The sequence below is a fragment of the Orbicella faveolata genome, unplaced genomic scaffold (genome assembly GCF_042242905.1).
Source record: "Orbicella faveolata isolate gen_17 unplaced genomic scaffold, um_ofav_v1 contig_27, whole genome shotgun sequence".
Classification (NCBI taxonomy): Eukaryota; Metazoa; Cnidaria; class Anthozoa; order Scleractinia; family Merulinidae; genus Orbicella; species Orbicella faveolata.
Window position 1 is genome coordinate 8577866 of NW_028301555.1, and position 18725 is coordinate 8596590.

At 37.0% G+C, this 18725-nt stretch overlaps 2 protein-coding genes across 5 annotated transcripts; one reads left to right on the forward strand and one right to left on the reverse strand.

The window, feature by feature from the left end:
- The first annotated feature begins 9 nt into the window (after positions 1 to 9).
- Positions 10 to 10310, forward strand: LOC110039875 (centromere/kinetochore protein zw10 homolog). Of its 2 annotated transcripts, none has more exons than XM_089296670.1 (23): positions 10 to 239; positions 753 to 883; positions 1004 to 1111; positions 1600 to 1680; positions 1873 to 1935; positions 2020 to 2161; positions 2573 to 2610; positions 2977 to 3013; positions 3596 to 3644; positions 3793 to 3875; positions 4208 to 4336; positions 4801 to 4880; positions 5577 to 5640; positions 6040 to 6113; positions 6331 to 6477; positions 6949 to 7094; positions 7221 to 7302; positions 7519 to 7704; positions 7816 to 7920; positions 8364 to 8495; positions 9206 to 9325; positions 9618 to 9719; positions 9819 to 10310. In XM_089296670.1, the coding sequence occupies exons 1-23, from the start codon at positions 83 to 85 to the stop codon at positions 9933 to 9935; spliced, it is 2373 nt and encodes a 790-aa protein (XP_089152796.1). In that variant the 5' UTR covers positions 10 to 82; the 3' UTR covers positions 9936 to 10310. The 2 variants fall into 2 exon arrangements, with proteins under 2 accessions (XP_089152796.1, XP_089152797.1); XM_089296671.1 differs by having other exon boundaries at positions 2020 to 2155.
- Positions 10311 to 10836: 526 nt separating this feature from the next.
- Positions 10837 to 18697, reverse strand: LOC110039860 (N-acetylglutamate synthase, mitochondrial-like). 3 transcript variants are annotated; one of them, XM_089296676.1, is made up of 15 exons: positions 18561 to 18697; positions 18173 to 18466; positions 17074 to 17196; positions 16543 to 16778; positions 15862 to 15921; positions 15315 to 15477; positions 14855 to 14935; positions 14669 to 14768; positions 14172 to 14265; positions 13973 to 14050; positions 13410 to 13497; positions 12909 to 13003; positions 12672 to 12725; positions 12241 to 12326; positions 10837 to 11959 (listed from the first exon to the last, which is right to left on the reverse strand). In XM_089296676.1, exons 2-15 carry the CDS (start codon positions 18368 to 18370, stop codon positions 11901 to 11903), a joined length of 1515 nt encoding a protein of 504 aa, XP_089152802.1. In that variant the 5' UTR covers positions 18371 to 18466; positions 18561 to 18697; the 3' UTR covers positions 10837 to 11900. The 3 variants fall into 3 exon arrangements, with proteins under 3 accessions (XP_089152802.1, XP_089152803.1, XP_089152801.1); XM_089296677.1 differs by having other exon boundaries at positions 15862 to 15918; positions 18173 to 18687; XM_089296675.1 differs by having other exon boundaries at positions 18173 to 18687.
- Positions 18698 to 18725: the final 28 nt, after the last annotated feature.

Below are 18725 nucleotides of genomic sequence, written 5' to 3' on the forward strand. Positions count from 1 at the left end.
AGGTCGGATCCTCCTCGGAAGTTTTACGTTAGTCTTACATGAAGCAGCTAACAATTGAAATTTAGTTGGCGCGAAGCTCAAGATGGCGGAAAATCAGGAAAAGGACAACGTTTCTACAACTCGTAAGCCCAGTACGAGTTTGGTCACCGATGTACTCCTGAAATCTGGTCGTTTAGAAAAAGAAGACATAAATTCATGTGTGAAGAAGACATTACAGAAATCTGAAGAAGTGAAGGCTAGTTACATTTTCCCTATCTCGCCGGCTCGTCAGTTGACCCTATCAAAACTGTTCATTTAAATTCTATCTCAGAAAGCAGCTCATATATCTTTTAATAACGATTTGTTATTATTTTCTTTTTTGTATTTTCTTTAGTATGTATTTGGTCCTTCATTAGAAATTACCTCCGTTTTTCAAGGAGGATTAAATTTATAATTGCATTTTAGCTCAATTTAATATATGCCTACCGGTTTATCATATGACGTGCAGTTGTAACTTTCATTGTAAAGTTCAGTGTAAATTGAAAGAAAATAAGTATTTTAAAAAAATTGTTCATATCTAAGTTCTTATAGGCTACTGGTGATTACAGTTTATTTATTTATTTATTTAGTTATTTGTTTGTTTATTTTGTTTTTGAAAGAATGATTGATTTTTTTCTAGTTAATTTAGTATTCCCCCTCCCCCTTTTCGATTTTAAAAGCTAAATTCAACCATTTTTATGATATGCAAATGTATTTTCCCTTCTTACAGGCAGAGGTCCTTCAAGCAATTTACAAGGAATACACCTTTGATGAATTCTTAGATTTCAGTAACTCAACCTTTGAAATGAACTGGAATGTCAATAATCTTCTTGCTGAAATTCAAAATGTCTCTGGTAAATTGAAGGTGAGTTCCAACTTTTTATATTCATCTACACTACACTCAAGACTATGATTTCTCCCCTGCCTCTTTATGGACACCCCAAGTAAGTAATAGTAATGTGGTCAATATTTTTTTTTTTCAAAGAACTCTGTTGAAGCCCCTCTTGAAGCTGCTGCTCGTGAACATGGCGACCTTGTAAAACAGTTGAAGGAGACTGAAGCAATCGCAGAACTCCTCAAAAGACTTTATAAGGTAACAAAAGTAGACTTTGAGGACTTATGCATCCCATTGCACAACAAGGACATATGATAATAATAATAATAATGATATCGATAATGACAATGATTATGAGGACAAGGATGAAGACGACGACAACCATGACAATGATGATGATGATGATGATGATAATGAAAGTAAACTTCATTTATTTTATATAATCAGGATTTGAAAAAAAAACTTGAATTCCAGCTTGCCCTTGGGACAAGTAGCTCTTGAATTTTGTTTGTCCTGGGCAAGGCTTAGTTTGCTCTTTTAATGACTTAGTTTGCAGACGACTTGCCTGATTCCTTGCCCATTGGGCAAGTGAGAGTGAAAAGTTACTTGCCCAGAAGGAGAATCTACTTGTCCTGGACAACTGGATGGCACTTTTTTGGAGCTCTGATTCAAAGTTTAATTTTTATTATGATACTTAAAACTCTGATGAGACCTGCTACTCCATCTGTTTGATTTTCTGTTTTTAGATACATGAAGCACTGGATGCCTTCCCAGGAGAACTGAACAAAGCAGCATACTACAATGCTGCAAAACTTGTTCAAGTCGTGGTAAGAGTTTTGTTATATTAATTAAGTCACACGCTAGTGAAGACTAGGTTGGCAAGCAAAGTGATCTGGTGGGGAGGAGTTTGGTGCAGAAGCACGTGTGCTCCTCAAATGTGAACCTGCTCACAGGCTGGTTACTGATATGTTAATTAACAGAAATGTCTGCAGTACCAATTTTTTATTTCTTTTTTCCAGAAAGAACTTCTCTCTGATTTGCCCAAGGCTGGCCAAGAGGGACGGATATTTGTAGCTCTTAGGGTAAAAGACACTCATGACAATCTTTGCAATTGTGTTATTTCTTGTAACTTTGCTCAATTTGTTTTGCATGCATTTTTTTTGTAGGAGGAATGGAGAAGGCAAAAAGCTCAGTTAATTGCAACTCTAGAAAGAGTGTGGGCCAAGAGTATTGCCTGGACCACACCCACTACTGTATCGCTGGACAACAGACAAGGACATCTCAACACACAACTCAAGCTAAGTACAGGTTGGATCAATAGGCCATTTCCAAGTTGTCTTTTGCCACTGTGTTAAATTGAGTCTCTGAGAAAAACCATTCATATGACAATTTGTTCCACGTACAGGTTCATTTTTATGCAAATCATACTAATTTCATATGAAAGGTTTTGCGTGAGGAGCCATTTTGAAACAGAGGCACAAGGTAACTTGGAAATGGCCTATTGTTACACAAAATGCTGACCACAAAAAATGACTCTTGTCAGTATCACAGGCTTGAAATTCATTTTCAAGACCTGAAGATAAAATTAATAATAAAATTATAAGTTCATGATTTTCTTTCTTCTCCCCACCTGTCTTCTTGACTATGATTTTTAATACAATATGTATATTGAGAATGAGATATTTGTCGTTAGTAACAAAGAGATATTTTTTTTTGCAGGTGGATGTTCAATGAGCAATATCCTACAAGCAATGGAAGTGAGTTTGATTTAGGAATCTTTCTTTTGATAATTGCGATGTCAAGGTATACACGCATATAGGAAATGATCCAAAGTTAAGGTAATGGTGAATGTGGTCCACTTTGGATCAAGAAGAGTCATTGTCATTGTGTTTTGTTCTTGAGGGTGACTCTTTACTCTCACTCTGGCTCTCTGAATCTAACCAGGAGTGTGAAAGGGAACCACCAAAATGCTGATCAGTGTGACAAAAATACTGGGGCTGCATGTAAGCCAGGAAGAGAAGTGATTCCTTGAGTTTTAACTTGTTCCTAAAGCAACTAGCCTTCTGTCTTCCCTCTAAGTTTTGTAGGATGTTTCACTATTATTTTTTTCTTTTATGTTACAGGCACTTGGTATCTTGGAGAAAAGATTGAGAATTTTTGGTAAAATCATAGAAGCTTTGCAATCTCGTGGCCTTTATCTATTCAATGATAGACTAGTTATTGCTGATGAAGAGGCAGAGGGCCGACTTCAGATGTAACTTAGAGCGAACTCCAATTAGTTAGTTCGGCAAATTTATTAACTTTCTGTAGGAGGAAGATAAATTCCTAAAGATAAACATAAAACGAATTACTACAAAATAACTAACTGAAGATGGTAGAAAACTAGAAGGAAAATACAAAACAGATGATAGACTAAATGGCTTACCAAATGCTGGAAACAGGGTTCAGGAAACCAAAAAGGTACAAGTGTAACAGACAATAAACTAACTCTAAATGAACATGAAGGGATAACACAAATACATACGCAAAGAAATTTACATATGAAGCGAGAAAAAAAAACATGCAGAATGTGAGAAAATACATTAACATACAGAATGAAAAAAAAGACACAAAGAAAACATGAAATAGCCACAACAGTTGATTTTCCACTCTTAGACTAGTTACCTTTTAGTTACAAAAGTTTGATGTAGTTGTAATCATTTTAAACTTAACTCATACAATCTTCTGTTTTATCTTCCAAAGGAAAGAAACTGGTTCAGTTTATCTTCCGGCCCATTATTCTGTTTCCCAGGTAACAAGAATACTTGATGTAATTTAGTGAAAGATCTCCTTCATATAATTATACTGTACTGTGTGATTTTACAAAAGAGATTACAACATTAAAAAATTTGAATGCAGAAAACTTTGTTTAATATTGAATCATTTTTTCCTTTTTAAAGCCTGAAACCTCAAGTTACTCAAGGAAAACAGGAAGTCAAAGTATCATTTTCAAAGGAGAGTGGAAAAAAGATAATTGATCCTGGTACAGATGAACTTGATCTCTTTGTTCTATTCAGTAAATTATGTACTTTAGCATCTCCAGTGAAGAATCTTGTGGCACCTGTCAAAGAGTCCTAAAAGATAACGATCCATTAAAAAATGGAGACCTGGATCTTACAAAGATATTGGCGATGATCATAACAAAGATCCTGGAGGATCTTACCAAGCAGTTTCATTGCAAGAACCTCAAAATCCTTATGGGTTTTTACAATAATTTTGAGGAGCATTGCAAGAATCTTACATTTGTGGATTGTTACTTGAATGCAGTGAACCAGAACATTATGTGCATGTGGTGACACTGCTTTTCAATTTCAGGCCTACTGTATACAAAGTCCTCAGAGATCCTTGTTGTGTTGAAAAATTTTTTTGATGGCACAAAGAAAGAACAAGATGGGAAAACTAATGAAGCTTATGTGTCCACTGCAGCACTTTTTGCTAAACTGGGTACGTTATACTAAAACAATTGTTCCCATATGGTCCCATGTTCTCTCCCCACTAAGTTGAGAATTTAAAGTAATGTCGGCAAATGTTTGGGATGGACAAAGTGGTGGGGGTGTATAACCTGAGATGGCTTAGCGTCGCTTCAAGAGGGAGCAGAGTACTTCTTGCTGTGTCCATCTCTACAGAAACCCCAAATTAAGTGCTAGCCTTTTGAGCCACTTGGCTCCGAAAAGCCTTTCTTTTCTGTGGATTTAGTCTCTCGACATCTAAATACTATAACATACTTCAGTGACCCTCATGTGTTTGATGAACCAGCATGCTATTGAATGACACAATAATTATTTTCCTGCTTGGGATATGCTTATGAAAACACATACTCATCAATTTTGTCAACACTAGCTCTGTTAATTGCTTGCCCTATCTGGAAACATTGCCTGTTAACTCTGTGCTATTACGACATGTTGCAGGTGAATTTGTGTGGCCTGATCTTTCTGAAAATATAGTCACAGAATGTCTCAAAAGATCTGTTCCAAACACAAGTGCACAGGTATACTCACCAATCCATCCTGAGAAGTCCCAGGGAGGTACTCCCAGAAAAATTGGGTAGAGGTGTGCAGCCCACTTCCCAAAACCCTTACCTTATTTATGACCAAACTCTGCGATATTCCCTACCCTATTTATGGTGGGACCAAAAATTCGAAACCCTATTTATGGCCTGACCCTTAAATCAAAACCCTGTTTGAGACCTGCATTACAATTAGTTCCATACAGTTCAGACCAATGTTAAATTACTGTAAACATAATCTGTGAAGGACATTTGTTGATTTTCTTTTCGATAATGATGAAAAAGTGGCTTCTTAAAAACATACCCATATCAAGGCTAGAGTGCAAAAACCCATACCCTATTTATGACCAAAATGGCCAAAAGCAGCTAAAATCGACACCCTATTTACGACCAAAACAGCTGAAAAACGATACCCTTTGGGGCCGCACATACCTATATAGCCCATGTCAGGGAGTACCCCCAGGGCTTGGAAGTCAATTTCAAATTACACAGATGTGCAGATGTGACTTACAAACTTTTTTCATGACTGATGGCAGCTCAATAACCTTGTTTATTTAGTATTAAATGTTGTGCTTGTAGAGACAAATGTAATAGCGTTCAGTTCAGTAAATTGTAACCATACTCCATTCATCAAAGATGTTTCCAGGAGTGCATTATTTACTTCTACTTTGTTTTCAGTTGGAAAAGTATCAAGATGTTATAAAAGCCACTGAAGAGTTTGAGACAAAGCTTGTGTTGATCGGTATGTGGTTTGAAATTGTGTGGCTTTACTTGGCAGGAAGCAACCTAAGATTGGACAAGATTGTTACTAAATTATTCCAATTTAGACATTACTGGAAAAAATGGCCTTCACCTTTCTTATACCCTAATACCCTTAAAACCTATACCCCTTAAACCCTTATACCCTTATACCCTTAAACCTTTATACCCCTTAATATACCCCTTATACCCTTATAAATACTCGTACAACCCTTATAACCCTTTTGTCCTGTGCCAAAATGTTGTGTACCCTCCAGCAGTATGAAGATAACCATGAGTCAAGCTAAATGCATGCATAATTGCATAATATAAACTGGAGTACTCTGATGTATCTGTTATGTTACCTGTTAAATGGTGTCCATTTCATGCTATGAATCCGTAGGTTTAATCTCAGAAGGAACAAATGATCTGACTTCCTACGTAAAAGATGTTGGTATTCACTTTGGAAACAAAAAGGTACTTCATTATTACAGTTCACTTGCTGCTTTTATCTTAAAAGCCTTGTACTCCTTCCTAAATCCTCCTTCTTGAACAGCACTTGGTTAAACAGAAATTAATGTTCAATTTTCTGATCTAAAGTTTGGCACAAGTGATAACTAGTACATCTAGAAGAAACACTTATTAAGATTCAGCTAGCTGTCCAGTCTCTGAGTCGTTTCATGTACTTTGTTAGTGTCAAGATCTTCTTGTAACTGCCCGTGATTTGATGAAAGATGACACACACAACACAGTATTGGTGGACAGTAGCAAAGACAGAGCAGTTCTTTTAAGTCTGGGAGATATACAGAAAGCATTATCAGAAAACAAGAAAGGAGTTAAGGTAAATATGAACCAGTTCTTGTGTCACTGATCAACATTGCCTGATTTCAAGTTGAAAAGGACTAGGTGTGAGTCTGTAAATTATGGGATTAGCAACTATTGTTCCACATAGTCATAAAGTGCAGACCAAGCTTTACAAAATCCCCAAGTTTGGTGTAAATAGACCCCATAGTAAGCAAGATACACCCATTTGAAAACGTGGAATCTGAGTGTGCTCTTTCTGACTATGTGGATCAATAGCTGCTTATCCCATAATTTACAGACTCGTACCTAGTCCTTTTCGGCTTGAAATCAGGCAATATACAAGATATTCCCAAGGTAACATTCTAAAATGGCTATTTCAGTTGTTTGTGTCTTAATGAAAGGAAAAGAGATAATGACAGTTAAGCACATGTAGCTTGCATTATACAATGAAACACACAAATCATTAATCAAATGAATAATTTTTTCCCTTTGGCTCACTATTTTCCAGCATGAACCATTACATGGAGACCCAGCCAACACTGTCAGCAAGTTCACATTTTGCCTCCCAACCTGCCGCATTAGTGAGAGCACGGAAAAATTAATGAATCTCGCTTATGAAACTCTTATTGAAGCAACACAGTCAACTCCACAGTGGTATGTTTGTCAATTTCAGCAATATCAACAAAAAAGCTCAATGAATTTTCTTTTCACTGCCTTTAAACTTAATCTGTCTACTCCTTCTAACGTTGTTTTTTCATTGATTTTTTTGTATCTTGCCAGTGCTATTCAGCTATTCTACAGTGTTCGTAACATGTTTGAGTTATACTGTAATGTTGTACCCACATATCATCAACAGCACTTGGTGAGTAAAAAGGTCTCCTCCTGGCCTCAAAATAAAATGTAGCTGACACAGGAGTGTGGTTACACGCAAACTGGATACTACCTAGTGCATCACAGATTTAGGGAGTATAAGTAGTCCAAGTCACTTCAGCTGCAGAAGCAAGGGTTGCTGCAGTTGCAAGTGGTTCCTCAAATCCCTACGACTTAACCTATCATCCTTTGTTTCACTATCTTACAGAGAACTTTACCTCAATTGTCAGCGCTACACCATAACAACTGTATGTATATTGCACATCACCTTCTCACCTTGGGCCATCAGTTCAGACCCAAACTACCAGAGCCACTTAATCAGAGTGTTGCTTCTTTTGTGGACCTGGTTCCAACCATCAGACAAATGGGTGAAAAGTGTTTCCTGGAACAACTGGTCAGTATCAGCTATTTAATTTCCCCGAGTGTTTGAAACATTTTAGCTCATGTCACTAGTGATTGTCAGGTAAACACAAGTACCAACATAACTTACCTATTCCTTCTACAGAGAAAACAAAAATCAAATCTTCTGGAGATACTCAAGGCCACAAAAGGGTTTGCTAATGCACATGAAGATGAAAAGGGATTGCAGGTGGAAAGAACAATGAAACAGGTGGGGAGAACTCTTGACTTTTCCAAGCAGCTTCTACATTCATGTTCCAGATGAAATTCCAAGTTTTGCTTTCAGTCACCCATTAAGTAGACTTGGTCAATGCTCTATTCTCTGTCTATCTTCTAAGGCAATATTGATTTGAACAGATCTCTAGTTGCAACTGACTTGCACAGGTATAATAGGCATCCTACTATTTTTTCTAAATGCTAGATTGATTTATCTAACAACTTCATCCAAGTTATGCTCTTTCAGAATTTCCAATAGCCAAGTGATATTTCTCTGTTGGCATCCATTTAATCTAATTCAGCTCTCTGAAATTAACACAAAACCAATCCTTCCTTCTTTCTTGCATGCACCATTACTAATCGCTAAGACTCAGCAAAGAGCTTAATCTTCATTTCGTTTCTTGTATCAGCTCTTTCTAAATTTGCTCCGATGTTTAGATCCTCCATCTTCTAAGCAATCTAGGCAGAATATGGAATGGTATTCTACCAGTTGATATCTACTGTCAGTCCTTGGGAGCTTTGTTTGATGATGTCTTACAAAGTATAGCATGGGAAGTCCTCCAACTTGAGGTGAGACAAGGGCATAACAAATTTGGTAAAGTGCTAATACATGCAATCTGAAACAAATTTGCTTTATAATAAGTTTAACCACCCAGTAATACTTGATTAAACACCAATGCATGGACAAACCAATCAGTTTCGGAAGAAGCAGCAAGGCAAAGTGGTAGTAGTATGGGGCTTCAAATCAGATAGTCCTGGGTTAAGGCTTTTAGCCAGAATTTGAAAAGTGGCCATCCAAAATGTGCCCTAGGGCCTGGCCCTGCTCAAATGGGCAATTTATAAGGCAACATATGAAAAATAAAACAATTTTCTTTAGAAAGTAGCCATCTACAGGATGCCTGGACACCCATCTGGCTAGAAGCCTGCCTGGGTTTAATTTGGTCTTCACTCTGACAACTTACTAGCTGTTGTTGTTCACAGAAGTTGTAAGTCAACTTTACCATTGTATTAGGGACAACCCACTGGTCTACTTCCTGCCAGTTACATGTAGCATTCTTTCCCTTGTGTATTGTTCAGCTGCCATAATTATGTATTGTGTACATTACTCATTGGAAAGGATAGCCTGCGAACGCAGACGTATTTCCGGCTGTCACTTGGTTCTGCCGAAAAATAACGACGTTATTTTTCGGTGGAACCAAGTGACAGCCGGAAATATGTCTGCGTTCCCAGGCTATGGAAAGGACTGTCAGTGACAATCCTTTTTTTGTTTTACTCTGTAGGATATCTCAGCTGAGGAGGCGCATCAGCTCCATTCATTACTCTCCATACTTGTACAGCGTGGCTCTGAAATATTCCAAAGCACCCAGGAAGCAGATTCAGATTCAGCTGAAAATACTTGGGTATGAGTTCCTATGAAATTCCTTGAAATCTCAAAACGTTTAAAAGTAGGGAGGGACCTTCCATAAGCAAAGACTGCCTCTGGATCAGAGGTCAGTTTAGGAGAACTGCTCATTAAATGCATGGGACATCATGTCTAAGAGTCCATGGCCTAGGGTCCAGGTACAGTGTTTGTTTATGGGAGGTGCCCATTAGTGATGGTTTAGCACAACTGTAATTGCTGAAAGCTGTCATCATCCTTTAAGTACATGTAATCCAGCCTTATTACAGCTAAGCATTGTGTTTGCAATTCAGGATATATGCACAGTTGTACCGCACTGGATTCGCTATAAGGAGTTGATTGCAATTTTACAAGCAAGTTTACAAGACATCGTGGATCGATGGGCAGATGGAAAGGTACTTGCCAACTCAAATAAACTCCATGTTTATTTAGGGATATGTTGTGATCCAAGAAATCATAATTTGATATTTAAACATGATTTTCACTCTCCTCAGGGTCCCTTGGCCCATGAATTCACAGCTCAAGAAGTAAGAGGCCTTATAAGGGCCCTCTTTCAGAACACTGACAGAAGAGCAGCTGTACTGGGAAAGATTAAGCCAGTGCAAGGGTAGAAATGTTCCAGACTAATGGAACAAATATATATGGATACAACGCTTATTATGAGAACAAAATTAGCTTTGATGGAATTGAAGAGACTTCATATTGTGTTGTCAAGAGACCTGCCAATAGCTTGGCAGCATATGTCAGAGGTGATGAAAGACATTCATAACTTACTCATTTAACTTCATGCATTTTACAAATTAACAGCATGCAAGAAGATTGTAAAAAAATTGTTGGCATTGTATAGTTTTGTACCTTGATTTAGTTTGCATTGAGCACTGATGGAGAACTTGAATCGCTGAAATCTTACTACCATGATCTAGAAATTGATAGACCTTGATGATACCTTATAAAAGTAGAAAGATTAAATTCCAAGTTTATTTAAATGTGTTGTGAGCTTTTTATGGCTCTCACAGACCTGCTCGCTCCAGAACAGTAACATTCTCCATTAGGAATGTTCTATGCCATCATAATGGTGAGTAGCTCTGGGCTACTGATTGAGTGAGGTCAATCTGTTGTTTTGAGGGCAAGAGTTTATAAGGTGTTAAATGTTCCTGATCTAGGAATTGCCTGACAAAATGTTGAGGGGTGACCTGCTGTGATCTAGCATCCCTTGCGAGGAAATATCAATGCACCTTATTTCCTTCATGCTACAGAAACCAGTTCAGTGCCACACCAGTGAGCAATCTGGCTCCCCTGATTTACTGGATTGGAGCAAACTTCCAATAGGCCATTTCCAAGTTACCTTGTGCATCTGTTTCAAAATTAGTCTTCATGTAAAACCTTTCATATGAAAATGAACATGTAGGCAAAACACATTTCCGTATGAATGTTTTCACACAAAGACTCGTTTTGACACAGAAGCAAAAGGCAACTCAAAGGTCAATGGGCAGTTCAAACTTTACACAACTGTTTTTCAATTTTTTTTTTTTTTAATTTCAGTCACCTTTATTTTTTTCGGCTACACATATGCATACACAGACACACAAGATGACATGAAGCACTATTTACAAGTACTGTTTAAGTTCACACTCAATGGATATTTGTTCTGGACTTAAAAGATTCTATGAAAGGATTTGCCAATTTCCATGCATCAAGACTACATGAACAGGGGGTTGAAATTGAAAGCTAAAACGTTTGCTATTTAAGAAACAAAAGTCGAAGTAACCAAGGCCTAGATTCTCTTGTGATCTAAATAAATTTTTCCTACTGAAACATTTTTTAACCTGTATCCTCCAAAGTAAAAACATAGGAACTACTTGCCTTATAAATAACTGAAGTTGTGGAAAAATAAGTTAGTACAAAAATGCAGTTGTTACCCATACAAAAAAATTACTGGTGCACCCAATTGAGTAATAAGTTATCGCTGTTATGATAGAACATATGATACTTGACCCTGCTAAGGCTTGGAGTCTTTTTTTATAAACAGAAATCTTCATATGCTTGTCACTTATAACATTAAACCTTTAGTGCGGTCAACATGTTTAGAAATAGCCAGTACCACAAGGCTTTCGAAGTTCATTGAACTGGGGTTTCATATTATTGCTAATTTATTACTCAGAATTAAATGGCAAGAACAAGTTGGTCTTTGTATGTAATTCATTTAACTATAAAAAATTGCGATAAAATATTTCTAAGCATATTGAGAAAGTTGAAAATTTTGTTAAAAAACGACAACGTTTCGATGTTGAGCTAACATCATTATTAAGTCAAAATGATAGTTGATAAAAAATGTATAAATAGTCAGTAAAACAATAGTTCTATGGATGTGTTAAAATGTTTAAAGTTAAACAAAGAGTTTCCCACGGATGGAGTCAGTTTGCGTGTTCAAGCTTGGATTCCGTTCCTTTATGCAAAGCATCTCATAGACGAGGCAATCAAATTATTTTATCGCAATTTTTTATAGTTAAATGTTTAGAGAAATCGCTTCTTATATGTAATTCATAATAATTTTATAACTTTATTGCCAACTTGTATCACAAAAACTTGTGATACGCATTTGTGGAAAGGACTCGCTTACTCTTGGATTCATCATCTGAAATAATAAAAGGAAACAAATGAATGAAACTTACTGTATTACGCCTTTTTTGTTGCTTCAGGTAACAGAAAAGAAACAAATTTCATTTATTTTATCAAGCGCAAGAAAAAAGTCAAAGAATTAAGTATCCAATAACTTAAATTCTAACATGTTTTTTCTACAGTCAGAATTTTATCTTTAGGAGGTTGGTGCAGGCTTTGGTAATTAATGACACTCTTATTAGGCTGGACAAAAACATTTCTCTGCTGCAGAAATTCAAGTAAAACTGGTATACTTACGAGGAGCAATAGGATCAAAGGATGGCGGTATCTGAGAGGCATACTGGACAAGTTTGTGCGTCAAAACATGATCACTTACTCCATACCTGAAACAAACAATGATCAGTGTTTGGGTTTGGTAACTGACAAATTCTTACTAATAAAGTTAATGTTTGAAATGAAGAGTCAACTGGTAACTTTATATTATCATTATGTCCAGACAAACTATGTTCATTTATGATAACTGAATAAAGATGGTGAATTTTAAGCTCAGTAATGAAATGTGAAAGGTGAGTTGATCAATGTAGCTCAGTGGATAGAGCACTGCCAGTGTTCAGGAGTTCATGGGTTCAATTCCTGTCAGACTCAGATTTTTTCTTGTCCCATGCTCGTGTCATGTTGATCAATTCACCTTTCATATGTTCATTTATAACGTTTAAAAGGAATATTACCAAAAAACAGTCCAGTTTCCATTTGTGCAGCTACCGTCACATCTAATGAAATACCTGACAGAAAAAAAAAAAAATATTAATAACAGATAAAGAAACAAACATTCCACTAAAGGTTCCCTCAAATACTGTACGTTAGACAGTCATTTTCTTTAGGGTATCTCCCCTTCTCAAACTTTTTTTTTTTCGTTGTTTGCAGCTGTTGGATTTCACTCCAAAATAAAGAGATTGAAATCTTACCAGGGGTTAATACGATTTGTTCCTCTGGATCTCCAAAATAGACTGTTAAAATCCTGTTTAATTTTCTTCCACAAATTATCACTTGTGCCAAGACCCTGTTAGTAAGAAAAGTAAAACAAACATCATGATGGCATACCCTCACTTATAATGATAAAATCATTTTAACTGAGGTAAAATAACATATAAGACTTGTGCAGCAATCACTTCAAGATGAGACCGAGTCCTGCAACAAAACCTACCTACCTTTGAAACTCCTCTTCTGCACTGAGTTTCTAGACTTCAAAATTTGAACATTTTAAGTGTTGTTAATGCAGCCACATTAAATATTATTTTCAAAACAATGTCATAATTTTCCTTTGGTGTGGGCTGTTTTTATGCAAGTATTTTCTGCAGTTTGGGATCAAATGATAAAGTTGTCATGAAAATCACCTCTTCAAAAAAATGAACCTCTTAGACCGATTTGACCATTGTTTTTTTCATTCAACAATGATTAATTATTACCTGACTTTTTCTTCCAACTGTAAATTTATCCAGATATGGGACATCGTCCACACCACCTTCATTGGTAATCACAGCAGCCGCACTGTAACTAAGAGAAAAGCAGGCTAATGGTTAGTAGAAATCTCAGTACAAAACTACACCTCCATAAACTCATATTGGGTCCTGTTGCCCACTTGTAAGTTAAGTGTGCACACAAGTCTAGTGGCCCATTAAAACGACATGTATCTCTGGTTTCAGTTGTCAGAAGGTCCAGGAATATTTCTACTCCCACATTCAATCCTCCACTTTCCATTTATACCCCTGTGAGTAGAAAAGTAGTGTCTTGCACAAAAACAAAATGCAAGCACCATAGCCAGGGTTCAGAGCCAGACCACTAGATCCATTAGGCCAGCCAAGAATAACTCAAAATAGAACAGAGATTTGGTATAGTGGAACCTGATGAGATGGATTCATGACAAGCAATCAAATTCTCCCAATCATCATGAGACAGTACAGAGAATTTATTTAGGTATCATTTAAGGTTTATGTTGTTCATATACGTTTACTTATTACAACAAACTAACCTTTCAGTGACATACAAAGTGTGAAGACGACCCTTCAGTGTGGAAAAGTACTCAGCATTTAGAGGCTTATCAAATGACCTGGAATTAAGACCAAAATCTTTCACTCTAGAGACACAGTTATAATAATGATCCAGAAAAGTAGAATGAATGTGAACGGGGTAATATTTTCAGGTACTGTGAAGCACTTCAGTTGACTTACTTAATTAGAAGGTCTTGCAGTCTGTCAATATCAACAGTGTCCAATGAATGATGTCTATGAATTGCTTCTGGTCTGAGAAACATTGTTCCAGAACCTAAGAATGAAAGATCACAGCATTGGAATTAAGTTCTGAGCATTTCCCCCAAGACTAATGAGAATGATGACAACAACACTAATAACAACAATGATGACAATGGAGAGGACAAAAATATATAACGAAAAATATTCACACATATACCACCAGCGTCTTTTTGGAATGCCCAGGGCAAGGGGAGTTCTTTGAACTGGCATGGGGGTACTTACAATTGGAATTCCAAGGGCATGGGGGAGAACAAGGAATTCCAGACGTTTGAAATTGATCAGGAAATTGCAGATGTGGTTTTTGACAAGGAAGATGAACTAAAGAACCTAGAGTGCCAAGTCTGTAGTTGGAACCCCATTCAACACAACTGTATAATTTAAGTATGCCTAGCAGATGGTCAACTTCTAAGACTTACCATTATGTGTGAACAATTCAGGTATCAAGGAGTCTGCACTTGTGATAACAGCAGATGAGTACTCAGGTAAAGTATTGAGCAACTTTGCAATTGAAATTGCCTGGCAAAAATAGACACAGAAAGTGATAAAATGATCACTTGACATTCTGAGTTTCATACATTGTTCCTTGTCACATCTAAAAATACCTGTTTCCTTGCGGTATCAGTGTGCCAAGGCTGTTGCAGTAAACATTCCAGATCATCAGCAACATTCACATTGCCTATCACCTATTAAACAAAATTTCCACATCAGGAAGGTGATTTCAATCAGAACTTCCAAAAAAAATCATATAAATTATATGTCAAATTATTCTCGCATTTTGATTGGTTCTTACTTGTGATCTACCGGAGGACAGATGCATAGATGACGTCAACAACTTTTTTGTTTCTTGATTATATATCAAACAAACAGATTCAATGTTGCTGTGCGTCTGTTCAGTTATAGATCCCAGATGACATCAAAATGTGGTAAGAACATCAGTGACACACTCGCCTAACACCTTGTGTGCCACTTTTTGTTCTTACCACATTTTGAAATCATCTGTGATCTATTACTGAACAGACGCAGGGCAACATGGAATCTGTTTGTTAAATACAGAACACTCACATTTCCTTGTTTATCAACAAGTCCTCCACTGGTATTGAGAAACATGACTTTCCTTGGCTGAAGGATTTGTGCTATCCTGATAGCAGCATGATTTGAGTCTACACACAGCACTTGGCCTGATGGACATTCTCCTACTGCTGTCAAAACAGGGATGTGTCCGGATCTGGGAGTATTTTAAAAGCAAGTATTAAGTGAATGAAATTACTGCCAGAAGTGTATTACCCTCATGGTTAGGACACTGCAATCCAACTCAAACCTTATGGCTTTTAACTTTAGCCAGATAATTGGGTTGTGTTCTTGGACAAGACACTTCACTCTTACAGTGCCTCTCTCCACGCAGGGGTAGAAATGGGTACCACAAAATTTAATGCTGTGGCAGTAACCTGCGATGGACTAGCACCATTTTCAGGAATACTCCTAGCTGTTTCATGCTTTTAAGCGTTTGGAGATATAAGTAAGCATAGGCCTGTCTGGGCAACTACACTCAAAACCAGAATTTATCTTCACTTTCAATAAAATTATGTTTTAAATAGCTCAAGATATTTACCTAAGACACCACTGCAATGGTTTAACATCCACTTTGACAATTCTTCCAAGAAATGCACTACTGAAAGGGAAAAAGGGAAAAACATGAACTTGGTGAATTATCAAAAGGGAGAAATAATATATTATGAAAGTATATTTAGCAAAGAAATAATCTGTGTGTCATAATTTAAAATTATAGTTCTTTTGACCCTGAAAGTGTTGCCAATGGATAACAGATGTTTCATGTGGATTCTGGGATCAGGCTTTTAGCCAGATGGGCATCCAGGTGTCCTGTAAATGGCCACCTCTTAAAGAAAATTGTTTTATTTTTCATAAGTTGCCTTATTAATTGCTCATTTGAGCAGGCCCCATAGCACATTTTGGACACCCACTTTTCAAATCCTGGCTAATTCAAGCCTGTCTGGAACACTTGACAGAGTGTTTGCAGTATTGCCACAAAGTTTTGGAATTTGCAGCGGGCAGAAATATTGTTAGAGTGGACAGTTTAAATTATTTTTATTTTTCTAATTTAAAAGAATCAGAGGAATAGCATGGCACAGTAGCCAGTTGAGATCCTAAAGTAAATTGTGACATCCACCAACAACTGGCTACTTTAGATAAAGCTGTTTTACAGTTACCCTAGCTTATTCGCTTTTATGGCCTCAACGATGTTAGACGATTTGTAATCAGTCATGTAACCTACCTCAGGTTGTCCTGTTCCAGGGCTGATATGACATGACCGGAACTCATAAACGGTCTCGCCATGCCACCATGTTTCTCCAACAGATCGACAATTTCTATGTTATCTTCAATCAGTTTGGCCCTTCTCTGCCTGGGATCTCTGATTTCATGATCACAATCATTGTCAAAACCATGTACTATGATCACAGGCATACCGTTGCGATGAAGGAATGCCAGACATGAGGCAAGCTTTTCTAACTGTAAGAGAGCAAACTTACTGAATTAAAGAAAATGACAGCAATTTCAGACCAAAATACATGATGTTACGTCCTCAGCTCATAAAAACTATTGAATGATACAGTGGAACCCTGTCACTCCAGTCACCAACGGGCCACAAAAATCTGGCCATATGAACAGGGTGGCCATATTAAAGAGGTTCTAAAAATTAAAAGAAAATGACTGTTTCAGCTTTTGTTCAGGCCAGAATAAAGCGGCAGTAGTAATAAGGTGGCTGTAAGGCAAGGTTACACTGTGGTTTTTTTATTCAACTGACCATAAGTTTGTCTTCCAATATTCTTGAGTCCACCTGTACCACAGCAAAAGGTTGGTCAGGTGCAGATTCATGCTGCTGAAACTGACGCAGCCAATATCGAGCTTCCTTTGGATCGGTACCAATCTGGTGAAAATGGCACGAAAAAGAGCTGAAATACTGTGAACTTTGATCAAGTAACAGAAAAATACAACTATCTACTGTATATTACCTCTAAGTATACTAATTGTTGCATGTTCTAAATGCTTTTGCAGGAAAACCTTTCTTACAAATATAGCTGTGAATGGTTATTTTTTATTGTGTCACTGAAAAAAATCTATATTACACCAATACACCTAATGAGCAACTACAATTTTCCCAGTTGCTAAGTTTCACAAGTTCTTCAAAAGTCGTGTGCCACTAGACAAGACAAGAAGATATAAACAACAACACTAGCAAAGATTCTGTTAAACAAATAGCTTTTCACATTAACAATGTCAAAAGGGAATAGTGGAATTGAGACTCCAGAAATAATTTTTTATGCATACCCAGGTCAGGAAACATGGCAACAGGAGAACAGTGTAAAAACCCACGCCTGAGGGAACATTTTTCACCAATCACAGCCAACCATCACCATACTATTACATGAGGTGATGCAATAATTTTATGCACTGCATGATCAGTCCACCTCATCACCTGATTAACTAAAGCCAGTCTTCCATAGCAACATAAGCATAAGCATAAAAGGAGCTTATGCGCTCGTGGGGACAGCCGGATATAATCATAAGAACAGATGATCATGAAGGCTAGCAGTTAGCAGACTTTGAATCTTACCATCGACATCTTAAAATGATAATACTTGATTAAGCTTATTTACTACATGACAATGTCACCCTGGAAAGCCCAGAAGACCAATATTTGACTATCTCCTATTTCTTTCAGTATATAAGCTCATCATTCACGTATAAGGCTATTTAACTTTGACAAGAATTTGAGAATGTTTACACATTCACAAGCAAAATGAAAGTGCATCGCTTCTATTAACGGCTTTTGCTCATGTTTAGTACAATTTTAAGGTATCAAAATATTCAATTGACAACCGCGATTTGTGTACACAACTTACCTCCTCTAAAAACCGCTTTAAATCTTGTTGCTTGCCTGAATCAGGAAACAGCTTTCGGCTCGACGTAAACATACATCTTTGGGGAAGTTTTGTACTCAAATGACCTCCATGTTTAAAATGTTCGCACTCTTTGATCGTTTTAACCGCCGAATGAACGAAACGTCCCAAAGTTTGTTTCAAAACGTCTGTTCTCCTCATGCTGTGTTACTAGTATTCGTGACAACATAAATCGTCTTTGGGAGGTATGGGCGGCATTACAATAAAAGTACAATGTCTCTTTGTCAAAATGTGTTGCTGTCGCGAAGCAAAAAGAGTTAAACAATTACAAAATGTTTGATTGCATCATCCTGGATTTTGGGGTGGTAAAAAGACAAACGAAGACAATTACCAGTATAACCGTCTAACTATTGACCGAAGATGTACTGTGATCATTAAATTTAACAACCGAGAAAGATCAACCGGTGGAAAAATTTTTAGCTTTGCTCACGTTTTCGATCCGATATTTTATAAATAGTTACGTTGCTTCCCAGTCTCCCCCAGCTTCCCAATTTCC